Source organism: Abramis brama, assembly GCF_963993115.1.
Source record: "Abramis brama genome assembly, chromosome: 1".
Taxonomy (NCBI): Eukaryota; Metazoa; Chordata; class Actinopteri; order Cypriniformes; family Leuciscidae; genus Abramis; species Abramis brama.
Genome location: NC_139963.1, coordinates 47,591,134 through 47,616,344, shown reverse-complemented (window position 1 = coordinate 47,616,344; position 25,211 = coordinate 47,591,134). Strand labels below are relative to the sequence as shown.

Genomic DNA, 25,211 nt, shown 5'->3' with positions numbered 1-25,211 from the left:
AGAGGCTGCCGCTTACGCACTCTTTGAGGAGGGTGTTCAGGTGAGTGTTCCCTGCGGTTCGGGCCCCGCTGGGGCAGCACAAAAGCTCTTAACGTGGGGATCGCAAATGGATCTTACGGTGGGGCTTGAGACGGGCCCCGCCCTTTCTCAGCCTTTACCTGTGGGATCCAGTGCTCTCTCTCCGGAGTCGGAAGCCCGCCCCGCGGTTCCTTCCACCCCGGAGGTGGCACCGGCGCTTCAGCTGTCTAGTTCCGAGGAACTAGATGTGTTGAGCGTCGAAATGGGGAAAGATGAAACGCCAGCTCTTTCCCCAGCGTATGAGGAGCTGGTGGAGGTATTGTCTTGTGCTGTGTCTAAGCTGAATATTTAATGGCGAGCTGAGAAACACTGAGGAGGGTCGAAAGTCTGTCAAATCGGTCGTTTCCTGCCAGTATGCTTCAGGTCACCGAAGTGACTGCTCTTATTACACCAGAGGCCAGCCTCGAGAGGCGAGAGGTGGACGTTTAGGGAGTTTATGGCCAGGCACAGGTGGATCTGTTCACGTCTCAGGATACGCCGCACTGTCCACTTTGGTTCTCCCTCACGCATCCAGCCCCATTGGGACTAGACGCAATGGTGCAGACGTGGCCGAGACAATGGGATCCAGTTAACTGCACTGTTGGTTCAGTACTTGAGTTCCTGAAAGATCGTTTTGCTTCAGGGTTATCTCCTTCCACACTGAGGGTTTATGATGCGGCCATTGCAGCCTACCATGTCCCCCTTAGGTGGTCTATCTGTTGGAAGAGATCCTCTTATAATACGTTTGCTTCATGGCACCCTGAGGCTGAGGCCTGCAGTTTGTACCAGACCTCCAGCTTGGGATCTGGCTCTTGTTCTAGAAGGTTTATCTCCCGCTCCATTCGAGCCTCTTGATTCTGTCTCAGAAAAGTTTGACCCTCAAAACTGTGTTCCTTCTAGCCATTTCCTCACTAAAAAGAGTGGGAGATCTTCAGGCCCTATCGGTATCTCCTTCGTGCCTTGAGTTTGCACCCGGGATGGCCAAAGCGTTCCTCTATCCGAAACCTACCTAAGGTTCCAACCAATGTTCCACGGCCTATCGTACTGCAGGCGTTCTGTCCTCCCTTTAAAGATCAAGACCAGGAGAAATTGAACCTCGTCTGTTCAGTGAGAGCACTGGACACTTACGTCCTGTGGAGAAAGTCTGATCAGCTGCTGGTTTGCTTTGGGCCCCCTAAAAAAGGCCTTCCTGCATCCAAACAGATGGTTAGCAAATGGATAGTCGAGGCTATGTCTCTTGCATATTTTTGGGCAAGCCTTCACCTTTGGCCACTAGAGCCCATTCTACAAGGGGTATGGCGGCCTCCAAGGCCCTAATTTCTGGGGTGACCCTTCAAGAAGTTTGTGGTCCAGCGGGCTGGTCTTCACCGCTCACGTTTGTCAGATTTTATGACCTAGACATGGATGCCCTTGGGTCTAGAGTTCTAATGTCGTGAGGTTCTTGGCCGTATGGCATTAGGGCATTCTCGTTCCCAAAGCATCATCGAGGCAGTGCAAGTTCCCTCGAAAGGGTCGTCACTTTGCCATACTTCCTACATCCCTGTGATTGACTTGCTTCGGCCTCATCAAAGCTAACGCCGGTCAGACTGGATGTGCTTTTATCCTTTACTGGTTGTGACGTCACCCACCCTTGACTTTCACTCTCGCCATTGTATTAGTTGACGTGCTTCAGACGCAATCACGCAGGGGCGTTCCCAAAGCGGCGTCTCGTTCCCTACTCAGGGAACTAGGGTTAGAGTCGTAGCCTGAGATGTTTTCTTTCCCAGCATGCACTGCAGGTAGCTAACAGGTAGTGAGTTTTACCCTGCTGTTTAGAAAACACCTTCCTCTGGCGCTGTAGACGTGGACCTCTCTCGATCACGGGGTTGATGAACATCACCTGTAACACACACCAAATTTTGTTTCAAATCTAAATTTCTATCAAAATCAGGATATGCACACATTTTCTGGTCATATTAGTTCAAAATGACAAGTGAGATGGATGCTAAAACTTGACTGTATGCAAATGAACATCACGTTAGGAGTGTTTCTGTGTGATTGGCACCTCGGCCAGCAGAAGTCCCTGTGGTTCCAGCTCCAGCTGTATCCGGTGTCTCTGGTTATCCAGGAAATCCTCCAGCTTCAGATACTTCAGAGCGCAGAGCGAGCGATAGTCCCTCCAGTACACCGCAATCTCCATCTCTCGGGACTGAACACAGGGCATTAGACCATTAGTGTGTGTGTGTGTGTGTGTGTGCGTGAGAGTGTGTGTGTGTGTGTGTGTGTGTGTGTGTGAGAGAGCGAGCGATAGTCCCTCCAGTACACCGCGATCTCCATCTCTCGGGACTGAACACAGGGCATTAGACCATTAGTGTGTGTGTGTGTGTGTGTGTGTGTGTGTGTGTGTGCGTGAGAGTGTGTGTGTGTCTTTGTGTGTGTGTGAGAGAGCGAGCGATAGTCCCTCCAGTACACCGCAATCTCCTTCTCCCGGGACTGAACACAGGGCATTAGACCATTAGTGTGTGTGTGTGTGTGTGTGTGTGTGTGTGTGAGAGAGAGAGAGAGCGAGCGATAGTCCCTCCAGTACACCGCAATCTCCATCTCTCGGGACTGAACACAGGGCATTAGACCATTAGTGTGTGTGTGTGTGTGTGTGCGCGTGTGTGTGTGTGTGTGAGAGAGTGTGTGTGTGTTTGTTTATATTACATTGTGGGAACCAAATGTCCCCACAAGGATAGTAAAACCTGAGATCACCTCCATTGTGGGGACCAGCCAGCGGTCCCCATGAGGGAAATGGGTTAATAAACATACTAAATGATATTTTTTTGAAAATGTAAAAATGCAGAAAGTTTTCTGTGATGGGTAGGTTTAGGGGTAGGGTTAGTGTAAGGGGACAGAATATACAGTTTGTACTGTATAAAAACCATTACGTCTATGGAGAGTCCCCACAAAGATATGTGCGCCTGTTTGAGTGTGTTTGAGTGCGTGCATATTTAAGTGTGAGTGTGTGTTTGAGTGTGTGTGTGTGTGTGTGTTTGTGTGTGTGAGACTCACTCTCTCCAGCTCCAGAGTGAAGCTCTGATTCCAGGTCTGTTCACCAACACTCTTCCAGCTCGTCTGTCCCACCACACAGTTCTCCAGCTTCAACACCGCGCTCACCTCCCCTACACACACACAAACACAACATCAGACCATCATTCAAATACAATAAAAACATTTCAGTTAAATACCGTCCCGAGAGTGAACTGACCGGACAGATCTTCACTCTTGCTGGGGATCTTCAGGCTGAAGCTGCTGGTTCTGCTGCTCAGAGTGAGTTTGAAGGGGCGAGCGTCTCCTGGACCGAAGTGAGGCAGGACAAGCGGGGACGAGCGACTGCGACCCGGGACCTGCTCCAGGAGCCCCACACACCCCAGCAGACGCACCTGCAGCGTCCCTGAACCACAACAACAACATTCATATCCGGCTCGGTCACGACACACTGAAACTACAGCCTCAAAAACACATTCATGCTCACATTTCACCCAAAATCAGACACAAAAAATTACACTTGGCAAAATTAAGCCTAATTTTAGTAGGCATTAGTAGGCTGTTGCATTGTGAAATTTTATCCCTAATTCACGTTTCCGTAATAATATTTTATTTCTTTTGATTTTAATAAGAATTGCTACCATGATGTATAAATGCTTTACAGTTTAATCAATATATGTGACCCTGGACCACAAAACCAGTCACAAGTCGCACAGGTATATTTGTGGCAATAGCCATTGTATGGGCCAAACTTATCAATTTTTTTTATGTCAAAAATCATTAGAATACCAAGTTTACAATAAGGTCCAATTGGCTAACGTTACTTAATGCATTAACCTAAATTAACAAATTAAATTAACCAAATTAACACGAGGACGTGTTTGTGTGTGTGTGTGTGTGTGTGTGTTGTGTCTGGCGTACCGGTGAGCAGCGAGGGTTTGTACTGGTTTGGTTGTGGACATAGGGGGCGCTGTGACGGGAGCTGAAGGCCGAGGACATGTTTGTGTGTGTGTGTGTGTGTTGTGTCTGGCGTACTGGTGAGCAGCGAGGGTTTGTACTGGTTTGGTTGTGGACATAGGGGGCGCTGTGACGGGAGCTGAAGGCCGAGGACATGTTTGTGTGTGTGTGTTGTGTCTGGCGTACTGGTGAGCAGCGAGGGTTTGTACTGGTTTGGTTGTGGACATAGGGGGCGCTGTGACGGGAGCTGAAGGCCGAGGACATGTTTGTGTGTGTGTGTGTGTGTGTTGTGTCTGGCGTACCGGTGAGCGGCGAGGGTTTGCACAGGGTGCTGTACTGGTTGTGGACGTAGGGGGCGCTGTGACGGGAGCTGAAGGCCGAGGATGACGCCAGCACCAGCTCCTCTTTAATCAGACATGCTTTCGGGTGTTCCTCCGGCAGATCCCCCAACCGCTGCTCCAACGACACCCGCAGCAGATCCAACCGCTGGGACGCTTCACTCAGACGACTCTGAGCCTAGACACACAAACAAACACTTAACCAACCCGCCACAAGGAGCAAGCAAAGGTCTTAGACTGTAAACTTATAATAAACTTAGACTGCAGTCACACCTTTTCTATGAAGGGACAATATTTGTCCCATTAAATAGATTTTCCTGTGCATTTTTTACCTTTATTTTATCTTAAAAATGCAAAGCTTTTTCTTATCCTATTAAATGTATGTCATGTTTTATGCCTAATTGTAAAAAAATCATTTAATTTAATGATTAATATAATAAATAAACAGGGATGCACGATATATGGGCCACCATATCGTTATCGGCAGATATATGTTCATTTTTAATGTTATCGTTATCGGCGATAAGAAGATTTGGCCGATATATTAAAGCTGATAAATAATGGATTATTTCCTTCAGCTGAGAAACTATTTTCTCCTTAAGACTGCAGTGAACCAAAGACAGTCTCAAAAACACGGTTTGAAATCGCTGGTGTTTCTGAAGTCACAAGCTACCTTGTAACCAATCAGATCAACATGTGATCATCAGTGTTGGGAGTAATGCGTTACAAAAGTAATGTATTACAGTAACTTATTACTTTTTGTTATAACGCAGTAGTGTAAGGCATTACTAATCAATTTTCAGTAATATTTTACTCGGTACATGTTCAGTAACGCATGCGTTACAACACACTTTTAGCCCAAAAATTAATTGTTCAAAAACATTAAAAAAAATAAAATAAATACAGCCAGACCGCGAGACATTAACAAATGAAAAATGCAAGTTATTACCTGTTCGTGGTCAGTCAATAGCCGTGCGTGTGGTGTCCAAGTTTGTAAATAATGACTAAATGACAGCTTCTGATATATTTGTAAGGCGATTTATTTCATTCATCTCCCTCTTGCTGGTGTACCTTTGTATTGTGTGACATAGTCCAGCAAAAGCGTGTTTAGGGCAGGTTTTACAGGAGTGCCGCGATCATGATTTCGGTCTCTGTGCTCGCGCTGGCCAGTGGAAAAGCGGTTAATGGGAGAATATGGTAGAAGAAGATGATGGACGTATGCGCATTACTCTGTTTGCTCTTCTGTGTTTTCTTTCTAACCAGAGAGCAGTCCGTTTTCTTTCGTTTTGAATTGTTCTGTTTAAAAGTAGACATGTCTGACTGTGAGTGAGGCAAGTAGACGCTGAGTTTCGGTTCATTTATGAGACGCCCGCGCCTCCGTGTCCTGGTTATCTCTTATCTACTTATATTTCTTCTTACTTATTAAATCCAGGCAATTGGTAGATGAATCATTGATTAAAATTAAGATACAATTAATACAAAACGAAATTCACTTTAAAGAAAGGCTTTGTGCTGTTTGAGGTCTCTGTGAAAGCTTAAGCAGTCTTTAGTGCCGCTTTCAGAGCGGTCGCGTCCGTCCGCTAAAAGTTAAAGATTTTTTGTGTCACGCTATTTCCCTCATATTAAATATAAAATGCATGTGTGTATATTTTTCTAATGTCTGGACTCCTTTATTAAGGGAGTAGTCTATGGATGTATAAACAGACATTTCAATATATTGGTATTAAATGCATTTTCTGAGAATTTATATTTCAAGTTTTTACTGCAAATGTCACGTCCATAATGCTGGAATTGCCCAATTTTAAATAATTTATTCTAGGGTTGCGCGATATGCTCCATTTTCATATCGTCCTATCGTCAGCCTGTGAGATCGGCGATACACGATATTATCGTGAGGGGGCGGGGCTTACTTATTTGATTATTAACTTGCTTATTTACTCATCAATTTGCTTGTTTTATTACTTCGTTTTAAATGAGAATCTTTTTTCTATTTTGCTAGCAAAGGTGGAGTGTTTATTAATAGGCTAAATCAGGTTATTTCCTGGTATAGTGAGGTAAAAAAAAGATCCTAATCATTCTTGTATCTGACTCGGAGTATTTCAACATGTCAGCGGGAAATTTACGGACACACATTATCCTCTCATGCCGTTACAGATCTGCAGCATTTTGACTGTTTGACGAGATGTGAACACGTTTTAATTTCTTGATTCAAGAAAGAGTCGGAGTCTGCGATATATGTCCTCCTACCAGTGCTCTCTCTGTCTGGATGCACTTCACATGCGCACCGCACTTCAATAACGCAGGTGTTTTAAATGCCAGGAGAAATCAGAGGCAAAAATCTAAAAGTCGATCGGTTATACGCCGACTTAAACTTATGACTTGACTCTGATAAAGGAAAACGGGTTAATCCGTTTACATGACCACATGCATTGTCAGTTTATTCAGCATAATCGAGTTAATAACGTGCATGTAAACGCGCTCAATCCCTGAAAACGAAAGCAGAAACGGACTGAGCTTTCGCTGCATTAACAGCACGTTCTCTCAGAGTCGACGGTGGATAACGGTAGGCTACAGCAACTATCTTAATTACTGGCTGAATATTTCTCTTGTGGACTTACATTATTGACAGCGAAAAAATTAGAAGAATATTTCTTGTTAAACAAGTTTGAAGTTGCTTGTGATTTTCACAGATGGCAGAGTTTCACAGATGCTTCGTGAACTAAAGACTTTATTAGGCCTAGGCGGCCTATATCATTTTATTAATATAATTATTATAATTAATATTTTGTAATTGTATTGTTTTTAGTGTTATTCGTGTCATTAAATATTTTGTTAATGTGCTATGGAAACAAAATACTGACGAACAACGATGCCGCGTCTTCATCTAGGCTCTGTATAAAAATTATGCATCTGTTAAAGCACTCTTGACAATTTGTGAATGGATCACCTTGCAATGAAATTTCGTTTTGGGATGTAGTTTTTGTTTTGTCTGTTTTAAAAACATTTTCTTTGAGGAGTCCTCATACGCGCGTGATATGGCGCAAGTGTGGTTATGTGGTGATGTCGTTATGAATTTAGGCAAGGCATATAATTGTAGTTCCTAATTAATTTAATAACTATACTAGCTTCATAATAATAATAATGATTTAATACATTAATGGAAAAACGAGCCAATTATCGTATTGATATCGTCAAAGGCATCTGCCATCGGCGATATCTCTGTCTATCGTCGATACACGATACTATCGTCTATCGGCACAACCCTAATTTATTCTCAACTAGTTTTGTGGTGTAGGTCTACGTATTTTATAATGTTAATTTCAAATAATACTAAAAGTAATTTAAAGATGTGGTAGCTTTGGATCTGGACGTGTGGGGTGTGTCGTGATTTTGCCTTCTCACACCGCACACCGACACAGGTTCATGAATCTGAGTGTCGCGGTTTCATATCGCATATCTTTACAGCCCTAGTCATTTTAGAATGTTAAGTTCTACTTCTGTAGTTATTTTGGTTAAAGTAACTCAAAAGTAATACAGGAGTAATGTAACGCATTACAATTCTGAGACAGTAATATTGTAAGGTAAAGAATTACTTTTTAATAACAGTAACAAGTAATGTATAATGTATTACAGTTTGGAAGTAACTTGCACATCAACGAGTGGATCTCTGAGCTGCTGTGAGTAAGTGGAGGCGGGGCTCATTTGCGTATTGTGAACTGCGACTACTAAATGAGGCAAGGGTGTCCAGTTATATTCAAGCTATTTTAACCCTCTGGTGCTCTTCCTGTGTCAGTCAAAAAGGACCGAATTTTTTTTTTTTATGTCAAATAAAATTACAGTACAATATTTTAGTTACATAATGTTTTTATTATAATTGTATGGTTCTAAATTATATTTACGCAGTATTTATAATCCATTTATTCCCTTTTTGAGCATAAACCTGAAAATTTAATTTCCAACTTAAACTGTCGTAAATCTTGAATGCTTTAGAGCAGAGACTTAAGTAAACTTACGGCTTTTCAAAGACGGCATTTGGCAGATTATATCTGAAGTGAAAAAAGTTTTAAAACGTGAACTGAAAAAAGTTACAGAATTGTATGTTTATTGTTATGAAAAATGCACAAAAATACTATTTTCAATTTTTATATGAAATATATATTTTCACGTTTTACTCTAAAACTGCGAGAAAATCAAAGGCATAAATCTAAACAAGTTGTGTTCCAAATTTGAGGTTGATATCTCAAAAAAAATAGCTTTCAGTAAGATTTTGTTTGGCTGCAGTACCAAAAGTTTCCACTAGATAAATTCATCTCCCATTAATTTCCAGAGCGCTAATTTTTGACCGCTAGGAGCACAAATGTGACTATTTATATACAGGACCTTTTCAAATCATGTCCATAATTTTGTGTGTGTGTGTACACACAGCAAGTGCCAAAACCTTTACCAAGTTTCGTACCATTCCAATGAAGTAAAAAATTCGGTCAACAATTTTTCGATCAAGATTTATTTTTAATTTTTTTCAAGGAAAAATGACTAATTTTTAGTCAGACTAACTGACTAATTTAATAGTCAGTAAAATTTGTTTAAATACATTTTGGTGATCAAAAATGAGTTTTAAGCAATAAAATTATTGACTACAGGGGGACTTTAAATCGATCTCTATGCGCAGTCTATATTTGTTCTTCATGCTAATAAGTGTTTAATCCCCACCTTTTTATTTGATTTATTTTTTTACAAAGGTACATCGTCGAGAATGGCAGTAATGTAGTGTGATTGCATATACTCTGCACACATCCTATCATATGCTTCCTGCTTGTGTGGATACAGTCAGTTTTGACCACAAAAGATGTGGTAAATTGATTGGATGTCATGTATTTGACCTTTTACCACACTACCATGTTCCTGTTTATTTATTAGAGGCAGAATTTTGCCTATTAGAAATACTTGCGTGGTTTTAATGTTGGCATACCCACTGGCAACCATATATTTCTCACACCTCAGCAATGGCTTTCTTGTCCTGTGCTTTCCCAGCTCCCATAAGTCTCAGCATGTTTTTGGCTCCCTCGGCCATGGCGTGCTCCACTCGGTAATGATGCCAGAGCTCCTCGATACGCAGCTCCATCCCACACAGATCCGGCTTACCTGCTGAAACACACACACACACAGGTTAGATCCTTCCGGGCGTGCTATACATAGACAAACACACACACATACACTCACACACACACACACATGTTAGATCCTTCCAAGTGATGACATACATAGACAAACACACACACACACACACACTCTCACACACACACACACACACTCTCGCTCACATACACAAACACACACACTATTTATAAGTCCTCCATCACTGAGTGAAAATCTGTGATGAGTTTATGTTTGTTTGATTGTAATTAGGAATGTTAAATAACTTAAACATGAACGGTCTGAAGGCACTTATTTAATTTCAATTAGTTGTCTAGGCAACATTTCTAATTTTCATTTAGTTTAAGTAAAAATTACATTAAAAAACTACAACAAAAACATAATCAAAGTACTAAAATGAAGATTATCGTTAACTGAAATTAAATAAAATGTAATACAGAACTAAAATTACTAAAACTAAACTGAAACTGAAATAAAAAAATACACATAACAAAAACTAACAAAAATTACACTAAAATTACTAAAAATAAACGTTAAAATAAACGTTAACTGTAATAAAATAAGATAGAAAAAAGAACTAAAGAGAAGAACTAAAATTAAAATAAATGTTAACTGTAATAAAATAAGATATAATAAAGAACTGAAGAGAAGAACTAAAATGACTAAAACATAAAAGTGGAGTCCTTAAATCCCCTCACAGGATGTCAGACGTCACTCCTAGGAGCGTCCCGTGGATCTCAGCGATGGCTGAGGGCGGAGCCACATTAATAAATCTATTCTTAACCCTCCGGCCTCGGGACACGAGACATCAGCGCCGAAACACACCATTAGGGTCCATTAGAGCCGCAGATTCAGCTCGCCCTCCATTTCCTCCCTCTCCATCTCTCATCTTTCTCATGTCTTTCTTCAAATCTGTCTCTTTCACTCTCTGCATTCAGATGTAGTTTTATTAAAGGACAGCTTATCCAAAAGTTTAAATTCTGTCATTATTACTCACCCTCCTCATGTCGTTTCAAACACGTTTGCTGTTATTTTTTGTGGAACACAAAGGAGATTTTTTTGCACATCTTTTATATACAACAGCCAAAAGGAACTTCAAATATCAAGCTCCAAAAAGCAAAGGAAACACTATAAAATACCATAAATCAGTCCATACGACTCTATATGCACATTATTATAAGTCTAATGAATTCATATACTGAAACTACAAGTCATGTAGGAAATTCATTACACAAATAAACTCTTATTCGTCACAAGTCCAAATATTTTTTTCATGTAAATCACTTCATAATACAAGCTGCAGCTCGTTATAGATGATAAAAATCGTGAGTTACATTCTAGATAGATAGATAGATTAAATTTGGGTTTAGGTCTGACTATCAGATAAAATTGAGATGAATGACACTAACTTTGTAACTTTGACACTATTAATGAACTGAACTGAATCAACATTGAACTAAATTGATCTCAATAATGACACTTCTCTTCTGTCGAGCTGCTTTACCATAAATTCATAATGAATTCTGCCACATTAACACTGCTATTTTTCAGTTTATTACTTTGAAGCTGCTTTGACACAATCTGTATATAAATAAATATAAATAAATGTAACTAGACTTGACAAAGATCTCAAATAACTTTAAAAGACTTGGATTATAGCACTTTCTAACACTTTTCATCAATTTTGTCACTAGCATTCATTGCATAGACATGTTTAAACGTTCTTCACAATGTTTCCTTTTGTGGTCCATGGAAAAGTCGTACAGGTTTGAAACAAATAATGACAGAATTTGATTTCTGGGTGAACTATTCCTTCAATAATGTTGAGCGTGTTAATGTATTAATGTTGACGCCTCGGAGACCTTTTGACAGACAAACAGCAGGAAAGACAGACGCTTGTGTCACTGGACAGAATTAGACTGTCTGAGGAAACGACAGCAGACACCAGTTCTGTTTATGAACCAACCATTTCACGCAAACATCCACAACTGCATCATTCCTGGTATTCAAAACATGCCATGAGAGTTCATGTCCTCGCTATATGAAATGTTACAATTTGTAAGGATGGAAATCATATTAGTCGTCTTATATCACAATATCACTATTTAAGTCAGTGGTTCTCAATTCCAGTCCTCGTGACCCACTGCTCTGCACATTTTGTATGTCTCTCTTATCTGACACACTCAGTTCAGTTCATGGAGTCTCTCCTAATGAGCTAATGATCTGGTTCAGGTGTGTTAAATAAGGGAGACATACAAAATGTGCAGAGCAGTGGGTCACAAGGACTGGAATTGAGAACCACTGATTTAAGTGAACCTGAGCTGCAGTGTGGACAGGACTAATGCTGATGAGGTCTGAGATAAGACTACCTCCATAGAGTCAAACAGAGAAAAGTCCCAGCAAACACAGTACATCAATGTGACGTCAGGAAGACGTCGGACTCCAACTAATCCAACGTCAGTCAGGCTTCACATTTTGGTTGAAAATGAAAGTCGGGCTGATGTCTAAACCCAACGTCAGACAGATGTTGAATTTTGATTGGAATAAACACCGCACTGCAAAAAGTGTGAAATGCATGGCAGTATATTAAATCTCTCAAGATCTCAGCAGAGGAGGATTAAACAACTCCACAGACATTATTATCATTACCATTTTAACCACAAACAGCATTACCAGCTTCACGCATTACTATCCAGATTGACTTTATTTCTGTCAGACATCTACAGAAGGTCTTATTGAGAATTAACAGAGGTTTAGATGTAGGATGTTTTATTGAAAATAATAGTTTGGTTTGAAGTCACTTCATTGATTATGGTGATCAGTGTGTTCCTTTAGTTGGGTAGTTTGAATCTTCAAAACTTCTTGATGCTCAATCCCTCAGATTAGTAAACTGCTGGACAATCACAGGACTATTACAATCAATAATTTGAAATAAAAAGATTCTGAATATGATCAGTGAATCAAACACTACATGATGATCATATCTTTATCATCATCAAGTAGTCAACATCATCTGTACGCCATTTCTTTTGCAGTTCTTGCCATAACAAACACAATTACAGCAGCAAGAGAAAAACTAATGTTAAAAGTCAAGAGTCAAACTGCACAGCTAAAGCAACACCGATCACCATAATGGCGACTTTAACCCTTTAAAACCGGATGTGTCGTCGACGACACAGCCAACCAAGCTGTATTCATGTCACTGTAACTCTTCAACCGTTTGCACTATCGGATGGCCGTTACTCTTTCACGTATCTAAGCATGTAGTGCGTGCATGTGTATGTGTGCGTGCCTGTGAATGCGTGCATTTGTATGTGTGCGTGTATGAAAAAAAGTGTCCTAAATGAAAACTGTGCAACCCAATGTCACAATAAAGACTTGTATATATGTATTATAGTTCATTTTTCAACTTTAAAGTGTTAGTTTCTTTCGTTCATGATTTTTTCTGTTTTTTTTCTAAATAAAAATCTGTAAATTTATTCTAGTTTTTATATTTTTGTCTATTTAAATTCTATTTACAAACTCACCACACATAGTAATGGTCAATAACTGTAATTTGTTGAAAGCTTATCTTTTTCTGAAAAAGATGACACCTTGCACATGAAGATAGCACATTGTTTTAGAATTTTACTGTCAAAAAAACAAATTATGTGAAAAACACCTATTTTAGCTTCAGGTTCTAAAGGGTTAAACTACACATTTTCAATAAAACATCAACATCTAAACCTCTGTTAATTCTTCAGTAGACATCTGACAGAAATAAAGTCAATCTGGTTAGTAATATTTTTTATTACAACCAAAATGTAACCCAACATTGGAGCTTGACGTAAAACAAACGTTGGATTTAGACGTCAACCCGACTTTCATGTTCAGGATCTCTGCTATTGCCAGGTTATTGTTGAAATTAAGAACTTGTTCTTAAGTGACTTGCCTGGTTAAATAAAGGTTAATGCTGTTATTAAGCCGTTTAAGGATATCTATGATGATGTTAAGTGGGTAAACGCTCATTTCTATGAGACAGAGTATGTTAGTAGCACCAGCACATTCAGTACCCTGAGTGTCGTCGGTCTGTTCGGTGGCCTGCATGCCTTTACGGATCTGCATACGGATGATGTCGATCTTCGTCTTACTGTCCTGCAGCATCTGCTGAGCCGACTGGAGCATCTTCTTATCCTGGAGGATCGAGAGATGGACAGATGGAGATAGTCGGATGGATGGATTGATGGATGTATAGTCAGACATACATTTATATATAGATAGATAGATAGAATGAAAGACAGATAGATAGACAGATAGAATTATATATAGACACTGTAGATGAATAGATGACGGATAGATAGATGACAGACAGATAGGTAGATAGATGATAGACAGGTGGATAGATAAAACGATAGATGATAGATAGAATGATAGGTATATAGACAGATGACAGACAGATAGGTAGATAGATGATAGACAGATGGATAGACAGAATGATAGATAGGTAGAAGATAGATAGATAGATAGATAGATAGATAGATAGATAGATAGATAGATAGATAGATAGATAGATAGATAGATAGATAGATAGATGGACGTTCATTACCTTGGTAACCCCATTGGCGTAGATGGGGATCATGTTCTCTGCCCCCTGTTTGACCTTCAGTTCAATGTTGAGCTGTCGCTCCAGAGCCTTAATCCTGTCCTGATTGGCTGAGGAGCGACTCGGCGACCCGAGAGACTGAATGTCATCTGGGGGTCAAAGACAGGGTCAAACATTCATCCAGGGTCACGGTCTAACAGGTCTTATGAGGACTTTAAATATATACATCAGTTTCTTGTATGCTCACAACCAAACACATCATCCCAGAAGATTCATTAATAATGAGGAATATAATAGGGCTGGGCTGGGATTTTTTGATTCATTGTTTTTTAAAATGTGGTCGATTCAAAACTGATTCTCAAAGGCCACAAATCGATTTTCACCCAAAAGCCAGTATTAGTTTTCCTCCACTGTTCATTGGCTTCCAGCCTCCATGTTACAGATAATGCTGTGAGATTTTATGTTTGTTTTCTCTTAAACATAAAATAACCGGATCCTGTTTGATCAAGGCATGCGACTGTTCTGACTTGTCTAATTTTCAGCATCAATTTCATCTTGCATCAAAATCCTGTCCATTCATTTTATGCATTTGAAATATAGAGTTGGATTCTGTTTTAATGTACTCAAGTTTCCCTAAAATAAAAAGAGTTTAATATACAGGTTTGTTGCTCTTAATTTCTTTTTATTACAGTTTTTCTCCATTGGTTTGGCTCATTTCTTGAAACAGAAATGACATTCTCAAAACAACATGGACAAACCTCCAAACCACTTGGCAATTTTTCACAACAGAATTGAATTTCTCATTCATTCCATCAAATTGCAAATGTCTAAGTACATGTCTCAATGTTTTAGTACATCTTTGCAAATGATTAAGTACAGGTAGCCTACATTTAGCACAATTTCCAAGTGAATAGATCTTGTTGATCTAAACTGATTGTTGATTCTCAGTCTAATGGTTGTTCGCTCCAAAACATGTCAGCGTCATTTCATTGTATAAGTCATCATGCACAATATTCTGTTCAATTGTCAAAATTAGTCAAGAACATAATACCATGAATACCATATATGTGTGTGTGTGTATATATATATATATATATAATATTATACCATATACCGTATATACCCGAATATAAGACGACCCTGAATATAAGACGACCCCCCCATTTTCCAGACTTATTTTTGGGGAAAAAATAGATTTTTGTGGAAAAAATCTGGTTTTCAACAGAAAATAATTTTATTTGAAAATTCTAGTGATAATTCATTGGAAAAAACATTTTAACACCATTCATTAAATATTTGGATTCATTTTTCACAAAATAAAGTGCACTCTGTCAGTTCAGAAATTAATGAATGAGTGACAAAAATGAATAACCTTTTCACAAAAATGCAATAAATATGTAGGCCTATGTATGTACGTAATTGTAGTACTGTGAAGATAGACAGAAAATAACCATCTGCTTTTAATCAAACACATCTGATATTAAAGTCTCTCTAAACAAACCAAACTGTGGGGTTGCAATAAGAACAGCAGTGCAAATAGGCCTTTATGCTGCACATTAAACTAGGCCTATTCCTCACAGAGATCCCCTGCCTCGCTATGCTCACTCTCACTGTCATCACTATCATCACTATCATGATGCTCCACGAGCCCCTCCCACAGAATGTCATCCTCGCACCCATCAAGGGCATTTGATATGCAGCATTTCTTAAATCCATGAATGATGCTCTCCTGGCTTATGGCATCCCATGCTTGGAGGATCCAAGTACAGAGCAGATGCACTGCTGGCTTCTTAAGTTTTCCAGTACGCGTCAGAGAGTGATCGTCTGACAGGAGCCACTCAGTGTACCTCTTGCGCAGATTATCCTTGAATGGCTTGTTGACGACTACATCCAATACCTGTAGCTGGCTTGTCATCCCCCCCGGTATGATCACTAGATCGCCGTTCATTTTCCGCAACTGAGTTTTGACGGGCTCCGTCAAGTGTCCGCGGAATGCATCCAAAACAAGCATATTTCTCTTCTTATGAAGCGCACCGTGACGCCTGCCCCACACTACCTTGAGCCAGTCCACTACCAGGTCAGTGTCCATCCAGCCCTTTTCCTGGGCACGTACGATAATGCCAGCTGGCATCGTCTCCTTCGGCATAGTCTTGCGTTTCAAAATCACATATGGGGGGAGTTTGGTTTTTTGAAATTTTTTCATTTCCAGTAGATCGCACAATAACTGATTTGTCCCCTTTCTTGGCAACAGTGACAGATGTTGGCATGTCAAAAAACACTGGTGTTTGGTCAGCATTCCCTATCTGATCCAGGGGGTATGAGTGAGTTTTCCTCAGTTTAAGCACATATCGCTGAAAAGACAACAATTTGTCCTCGAAGTCTGAGGGCAGGCGCTGTGCCAGACTTGTTCTACGACGCAGTGTCAGCCCTTTGCGCCGCATCATTCGTGTACACCACCCAGTGCTAGCTTTGAATTCATTTGTCGCTATGTTCAGCTCCTTGGCTATCTCCAGAGCCCTTAGCCGAATGATTTCTCTTGTGATTGGCATCGCATCCCGACGTTTTTCTATCACATATTCATAGATTCTATCATCAAGTTCTGCAAACTTGCCACTTTGAGGTCCACGGAAAGCTTTCCTTTGGCTGTTGGTATTTTTTAGTCGTTCTTTTTGTGCTCGCCACCTCCGAACGTTGCATTCTGTGACTCCAAATTTTTTGGCAGCTTTGGAATTATTAGATGATTCCGCCTCATTCACAACCATAAGTTTAAAGTTGGTGTCATAACTGTTTCGAACGTGCTGGTTTATTTGACCGACTTTTGAAGCTCTTTTCTCAAGATGATCTCTTGACTTCTCCATGGCAACACTTTACTGTTTATTTAATTCATAACACTGTGACTAATTACGTAGCCTATCGTGTTGGCGCCATCTACTGTTTCCCCCTGCTTTCTCCCTTTCCCCCCGTGATTTTGTCTATATCGCGAATATAAGACGACCCCCAATTTTTCAGCCTATTTTTAGGACAAAAACCTCGTCTTATATTCGGGTATATACGGTAATATTATTGGCCTATTGGCCACCAGGCCATGGTGGATGTCCCAGGCCAGCGAGGGGGCAATATAACTATGTGTGCTGCCATATCTGAGAATGGTGTGGCCACTCACATCCCCAGTCTTGGCCCATACAATACACAGAAGCTCCTCATCTTCTTGGACCGCCTTCATTTTGATTTGATCCCTGAAAATGAGAGAGGTCTCTGAGGGCCTCACCTACCACAATATGTCATTGTATGGGACAATGTGAATTTCCACCGTGGCCCGCTCATCAAGGCCTGGTTCACTACTCATCCAAGGATGGTCATGGTGTTCCTACCACCTTACTCTCCTTTCCTCAATCCTATTGAGGAGTATTTCTCCGCTTGGAGGTGGAGAGTGTATGAGCATCGGGCTCAAGATCAGAGGTCCATGCTCCATGTGCGGATATTACAGGAGCTCAGTGTAGGGGATGGTTACGACATGCATGCCGTTTCTTCCCTCGTTGCATCGCAAGGGAGAATATACGCTGTGATGTGGACGAGAATCTGTGGCCAGACAGACATCAGCGTGTGGATGGCCAGGAGGGTGAGGACGGTGGCCAGGAGAGGGAGGGTGAGGACAGCGACCAGTGAAGAACTTGTGAAACTCCAGCTTTATTTACAGCACTGTAGGCTGCATATAATTTTCATTGTTTTTTGTTTGTGTGTTTATATTAGAGTATATTATGCTGTATACATTTTCTTTTTACTCTGATGTATGGAAGTTACTTTATGTGTGTGAATGATAATGGTTACAATTTCCTTGGCAGTATGAGTGCAATGTGTGACATCAAACCTTGGAGGCTACTCTTACCCTAAAATCCTATTTCTTTCTCTTTTTTTTTCAGTTTTATACACAATTGTATTCTGTTAGCTAGACAAAAAACAGTACAGTAACCACTGTCAATGAAGGACTGGGTTAAGACTGAAAGGTGGACAAGAGGGATATTTCAATGGTCCTCTGCCATAGTGACAAAACATCTAAACATTTTGACTTGAAGTGCTTACACAATGCCAAAGGGACGAAGCATTTTGGGGGCACTGACTGTTTAAATGAGAAGGAAATTTAGTTTTCACACATGAGTGAATTGTTTTGGGAGAGGTATGAGCTTTTGCAGGTGAACCATGGTGTTGTGCCGAACCATCCACGTTATTTTGGCAAAAGCACCAAGAGTGTTGAGAATGTCCGGTCTGTTTCAAGAAATGAGCCACAGCAATTGAGAAGGATCTTTGCCATTTTCGTGGCACTGACTCTTTATATGGGAAAGGAATTTAGTTTTGAAGTATGAGTGAACAGTTTTGGGAGAGATATGAGCTTTTGCAAGTGAGCTATAGTGTTGTGTTGAACTGTAAGACTGTTCTGCCAAATGATGTTTGAGTTTTGAGAATGTAATTTCTGTTTCAAGAAATGAGCCAAACCAATGGAGAAAAACTGTAATTAACCACTTGTAAACTTGTGTTCACTGTTCTTTTTTTTTTTGTTATAAATATAGGATTTGTATTAAATCTATATTCACTGAGTCGAATCGGGAATCGAAATCGAAAATCGAATTTAGAATTGAAAATCGAATCGAATTGGATCATTTGAATCGATACCCAGCCCTAGAATATAATCATATTCCCTAAAGATCCCATATTGTACACCTTTCTGGAGTTTTATAGGGACGTCCCGCGTGACGTCACGCCATTTGGAGCAGCCATCTTGACGGAATAGAAGATGCTAAACCGCGGTTGATAATACAGCTCGTCGCGAAATATTCATCTCTATCATGCCCGAGCGATGCTGTGATACCGATAGCCTGCTAAGCTTTTGTATGCTTTTAATGAAGCTCCGGTGTAACGTGATGAGAAGTGAATAAGGGAACGTTAGCTGTAAATGTCACCGAACTCAGGAAGTTTTTCTACACATTAAATGCCTGTAAAAAGAACTTGTGGTGCTTCATATGGATCTATGATTCCTAATTCCTTTATCTTCCTCTTGTATATTTCTTTTTGTGATGACATGACGTGAAGAGTTAGCTGACGGTGCGCTAATAATAGATAGTGGCAGTGTTCGTCTAAACCAGTGACCGCGACGCTGAAGTGTGTGAGAACAAATGAATAACATCAGTGCTAACCACGAACATTTATTTATTTGGATTAAATATTTAAATATTAAATTTATCATTCTGTGTCATTTTTCAATGTCAATCTTTTCACTGTTTACATGTTTAAGCCCAAAATGCTATACTATTCAAAGTAGTTGACTGTAATTCTCCTCTACCCTGTGTACATTATAAGCCTAGCTTATTTAACATCGTTACAGGCACCTCGCGAGCATTCATTCATTCAACTATTTTAAAAGACTGGAATAAACACCAGCACACACAAGCAATCTTTTTTTATAGTCAATTTAATTAAAAAATGTAAACCCAACAGGTATGAAATGTCAGAAAGAGAAAAAAAAACTGTTAATGGGAAGATGAGCTGCAGCTTAGTGGATAAATATATTTAGCCTATTTTTATTCAGATTGCACAGTTGGAAAGAAAATATATTTATAGGAACATTTCAGCAGGCTCAAGATAATTAATACAGTGACCATTATTCATTATTTTAATCAATTCGCAGCCATAAAACATGTGATAATCCGCATTCTCATGTATGTAGGTGCGCTGAAGTATTCCGTCAAAATGGCTGACACGCGGCTAGGGGTCACGTGACTGGGAGATCCCTATATTAGGTTTTGATGTCCTTAAGAATATATATTAGAGGTATAAGTACCAAAAACCATCCCAATATATTTTTACAGCTCCTTTCTCAGGAGCTCAGCTAAGAACAGGTCGATTTTGGCCTCTCTAATTAATATTCATGTAAATATGAATATTAGGTAACTAACCTGTGGTTGGCCTGTCCGTGCGTCACTCAGAAAACAACAGGCCAATCAGAAGAGAGGCTCATGAATATTAATTGATGGTCATATATGCTATGGCTTGGTGATGCTCACAAGTAAGGTCAATAAAACACCTGTAATGATGGACATTGCTGAGGGAAATTGTATCTGGCCTTACTGGACAGAAGACAAACAACCACCTGCTTACTTTTGGCGTTATTGTAAGAGTATTATAATTACCATTACATCAATGCTGCACGCAGATTTAACATTAACGCTAATTGAAACTGTCTGTAAACAAACTCAGACTTTTGAAATAGCATTACCCATGCAAGTACACTAAACATGTTAGCAAAACAAAAGACACAGAGACTGAGTCTCTTTAACTCAATAAAAATAACAGACACCAACAGGGCCGGTGTCTGTAATTTAAGAAAACAAACAACGTATTTTGTCTTGTTTCCAACAGATACTCTATCAAAGCTTGTGGCAACCATAGACTGTACAAAACAACACGTCAGCATCAACTTAACACGTTAATGTTGCATATCCATTTACAGACTATAATTTCAGACTATGCTCACTCCATAATGTAACATAAAATGTGTTTATTTTTTATTTCATAAAAAAGTTTATTTATGGGTTGTGAATTTGAGGTCGGATGGACAGGCCAACAATGTTGGGACTGCAGCATCTTTGATGAGTAGCTTCTTTGAAAAAACGGCATTGAACTGTGCCTGATTGATGAAGCAGTCGCTTGTGAAATATGCAGAACAGACGGTAGGCAAGCTGTGTGCATTTGTCTGTGGTTTGACTGTTTTGAAACATATATGATAGTTACATAGGCCAGACCTCTGTTATCATGAAAAAAGCCAAGAAATTTCAGTTTTGTCAATATGGGACCTTTAAGCATTCACTATGCCTGTAAAGGGGGTCGCACACCGGACGCGCAGCTCAGCGCCGCGCCACGTCTAGGACAACTCTCACCTGAAAATCCGATAACATCAGCAAATTTTCTGATTTCTGTAAATAAATATAAAACTAAATGTATATTGCAGCACAGACTACGATTTGAGACACATAAATGTACATTTAATATAAAACTATGTAAATGGCGCTCTGTGGCGCGGCAGGATTTTGAACACGGTCCTGAGCCGTTGCTGGGCGCCGCGGACAGACGCTGAAAGGCGCCGCCGGTGTGTGTACACTCATAGAGAATAATGTGTTTGAATGTAAAAGACGTGGCGCTGTGCGGCGCGGCGCTGAGCTGCGCGTCCGGTGTGCAACTCCCTTTAAGGTGAGATAATAACATTGACCCCTGACCTTTGCTGTCGTCGTGGCCCTTGATGACGATGTGTGCGTCCAGCTCCTGCAGTTGAGTGTGGAGCGAGTCCAGTTTGCGTGTGGAGCTGCGTAACTGGCTCTCCACCTGCTGGGCGTTGCGTTTGTCAGTCGTGGCCCGTCGGAGGTTCTCCGCTCCCGCTTTGATCTTCAGCTCTTTCCGGATCTCCCTCCGGATCCTCTCGCGCTGCTCGTCCAATCGCTGCTGAACGCTGGAGTCTGACAGATCTGAGTTCTGGTCCAAACCCAGCTGCTCCAGCACCGACAGGCCATCTGAGTCCTGGCACACACAGGTCAGGGGTCAAGGGTCAGTGCAGGATACACAGACAGACGGATGGATGGATCGACAGATAACGTCAGACAAAATGACAGATCGATAGATAGACAGATCGATAGATAGACAGATCGATAGAGCGACATAAAAACAACAGACAGAACGACTGTCAGATAGAATTATACAGTAGATAGAACGACATACAGAACAGAAAGACAGAAAATTACAGATAGACAGACAGACAGACAGACAGATAGACAGACAGACAGACAGACAGACAGACAGACAGATAGATAGATAGATAGATGCGTCTATTCTACATAATCTGGATTTGCATCCAATAATAACAATAATTTGAAGTGACTGAAAACACAGTGGAATCTACAGTTCTGGTTGTGATGATCTAGTTTACCTGTTCCTCAAAACACCTCTGAACATCATTCATCTGCAAATGACTTACATCTCGCAAACTCACAGTAGCAGTGCACAAAACAGTGTTTCCTTGTGGACTGATATAAAACAGAAGAGCAAAACGAAGAGTGTGATGTGTGAGTCTGAGACAGGGTCAGTGACGGTGTTCATCATTAATAACTCAGAAACACACCACCTGCTCTTACACCAAACACACAGACGTCTCAGTGTGTTTGAGTTCTGACTAAACTTGTGAACATCATTCATTAGATCAAGCGTATCTGCGGTTTTAAGTGCATGTATGAACTCTGAACTGAACTTTTAATATCTTTTTTTATTTTTTAGCACTTTATACAATACAAATAGACAGAGAAGTATGTTTTGTTAGGGATGCACGATATATCATTATAATTTTTGTTGTAAAAAAGTTATTAATTTAGTTATTAATATATATACAGCCGCTCTGGAGAAAACCGTGATGTCATCGTCCAGCTCAGTTCAGTTCTCATATAATGGAGTCAATGCAGGCAGAACAATAATATCGTTGAATATTAAATGAAATGTCCCAAACTAAGCAGCCAATTAAGTGCAACACATTTTAAGCCTGTAATTCAATCAATTCCAGCACTTTAGTTTAGTTGTTAATGATCTGAAATGAGTCAGCAGAAGCAAAGGCCAGCTCTGCGGTTCAGCGCCCGTGCAGAGGAAGTCAACAACTTCAAGAGAAACTTTATATAAACTGTAAACTTACAGAACTTCTCTTTTCCGTTTTGTTTTTGTTGTCATAAACTGACACAAGAGACACAGACTGAGCTGAACTGCAACCAGACTGAAATATAACACTTCACACAGCCATTCAAAGACTAAACACACGTCTGACAGTGTAAATAGAGCAGGTACCGAACTCGAGACACCGCAGAAACATTCATCCACAGTATGTTTCAGAGCGAACACACACACATGAACACTGTGACTCAATAAGGAAGTTCTGCTGCGAGCAGCTCACTTACAAAACACACAGCAAAAGTCACTTCAGTAAGAGCAACACACACATAAAACACCACCACAACCCGTAGGAAAGAGGAATCGCAATAATGAAATCTCTTCAGAATCTCAACTGTTTCCCTGAAAACGCTTCTCAGATGTTTCTCCTTTTATAAAAGAGCCCAGTGTTTCTCTTCTGGAGTTTCAGACCAGATCTCAACAATGTCAGCTTTCTGAAATAAAAAGTCAGATTTCAGCGTGAACTGATTTTTCGAAATAAAACAAAGGTAATTGGAGTACGTTCAACTTGTTCAACAAAATGTCATGTTTCAATGTGTTAATTGTAGATTCTTGGTAATTATTATTAGTGACATTTACAAGAAATTCCTTGAGTTTCAAAGTAAATTTGACACCCTTTTTTCTGTGTATACTTTGGATGACAGCTAGTGACTCATTTGTGCCTTTATTTCTCTCCAAAGGAATTATATATGAATCATATGTTTTTAAATACACATTCCTCGTCTCTGAATGATTCATCAGTGCCCAATTTTCTAAAGAAAAAAAAAAATGTCTTTATACTTTCAACTTTCTCCTCCTCCTTTTCGACTGACTCCATCGATCCCTCTTAGAGACTCTTTCAGCATCCAATCAATTTATCTTGAATAAAATCAGGATCCGTCCTCATTTGATCTCACTGCATATCCAGTTTGACTCAGAAACACGTCACGTCACGGAAGTAGGATGGGTGGTGAATATCACTAAAGCTCTGAGATGCATTAGTTTCACTACAAACATCAGAAACACAAAACCTGACAGCTATAAACCATCATCATCATGATCTTTAGCTCGCAAGGGTTCGGCTCGCCAAAAATATCAAATCATTTACTCACCCTCATGTCGTTTCAGACTTAAAATACATAAAAGAAGATATTCTTTTTCAATGTCAAGTCAATGGGGTCCAAAGATGTTTGGACCAGTGTGGTAAACGTTAAAGATACTGAAAAACATTATGTTCATTGAAATGAAATGAAATAAAAACATTCTTAAATTTTATTTCGGCTGCCAAAGCTAAAATTTAAATGTTCATTTAATTGGAATAAATGGAAAAATAATGAACAAAATTGGTAACAGTGCTAACAGTGAGTGATACATTTGTTAAAGTAATTATTAATCTTTGTGAACTTTTGTTAATAAAACCGCAATTGTTCATTGCTAGTTCATTAAATAATATTAAATACATTTGATTTTAATAATATATTAGTAAATGTTGAAATCAACAAATTAAGATTAATAAATGCTTTTTAGAAAGTTCATGTTAACTACGGTAATATAGTTAAATAGCATGGAACCATTTTCATTGACATTTTACTTTTAGTTTGTTTTATCAATTTTGTTGTGCTTTTCTCCCTTTTATTAGTTTTTGTTTTATTAAGAGCAAATTAAGATTTTACGGCAGCACTTTACATTAAATAAAACATAAAAAATTTGAATAAATATTACAAAAGTAGATTAAATGATACTAACATAACCCCAGCGTTCTTCAAAATATCTTCTCTTCTGTTTCACTTTATAAAAAAAGAAAGTCAGCTACAGGTTTGGACCGACATGAAGGGGAGTTTTGGGCCCTTTAACAGACTGAAGAACAGTGACATAGAGCAGGTTTTGAGATCCTACCACATGTTCGGTCTCCACCGGGCTGGAGGGAACGTCCTCCAGAGAACAATCTCCCACATCTCCTTCACTATCCATCGCCACACACTCCTGTTGGGTCTGCTATCAGAGCCTCCGACACCATGAACATGAAGAGCTTCCGCTCAGAAAGAACGACAGCAACAGCTTCCTGTTCATCTCGACACGACACATGAGAGATGTTTGCCGTTTACACAGACACACACACACACACACACACACACACTTATACATGGGCACGTGGATGGATCGCTTTTGAAATCTCTCAACCAACTTCCGGTTCAGAGACGAGCATTTCAGTGAGGTGTGTGTGTGTGTGTGTGTTTTAATACACAGGATGGCATTCGTGAACACTTGTGACAGCCAAAGAGGAAATGAAACTGTCCAAAAAAGAAAACACACACACACAAGTGCAACACAGAGTTAAAAAGACTGTAAAGCTTAGCAACAACTAAAATACAGTTTCTAGAATA

The 25,211-nt window shown here is 39.9% G+C and overlaps 1 protein-coding gene across 2 annotated transcripts in view; it reads right to left on the bottom strand.

The window, feature by feature from the left end:
* Positions 1-24,955, bottom strand: part of pkn1b (protein kinase N1b) — a 35,975-nt gene extending 11,020 nt beyond the window's left edge. The window contains exons 1-10 of one of the 2 annotated variants that reach the window (XM_084106639.1): positions 24,724-24,955; positions 21,363-21,660; positions 14,101-14,246; positions 13,568-13,688; positions 9,358-9,506; positions 4,326-4,539; positions 3,287-3,472; positions 3,091-3,200; positions 2,102-2,245; positions 1,861-1,936 (exon numbers count right to left, since the gene is read on the bottom strand). In XM_084106639.1, coding sequence (XP_083962765.1) covers positions 1,861-1,936; positions 2,102-2,245; positions 3,091-3,200; positions 3,287-3,472; positions 4,326-4,539; positions 9,358-9,506; positions 13,568-13,688; positions 14,101-14,246; positions 21,363-21,660; positions 24,724-24,798 — 1,519 coding nt within the window. In that variant the 5' untranslated portion in view covers positions 24,799-24,955. The remainder of the gene's footprint in view (positions 1-1,860; positions 1,937-2,101; positions 2,246-3,090; positions 3,201-3,286; positions 3,473-4,325; positions 4,540-9,357; positions 9,507-13,567; positions 13,689-14,100; positions 14,247-21,362; positions 21,661-24,723) is intronic. The other variant, XM_084106640.1, reaches the window with a different exon arrangement.
* Positions 24,956-25,211: the final 256 nt, after the last annotated feature.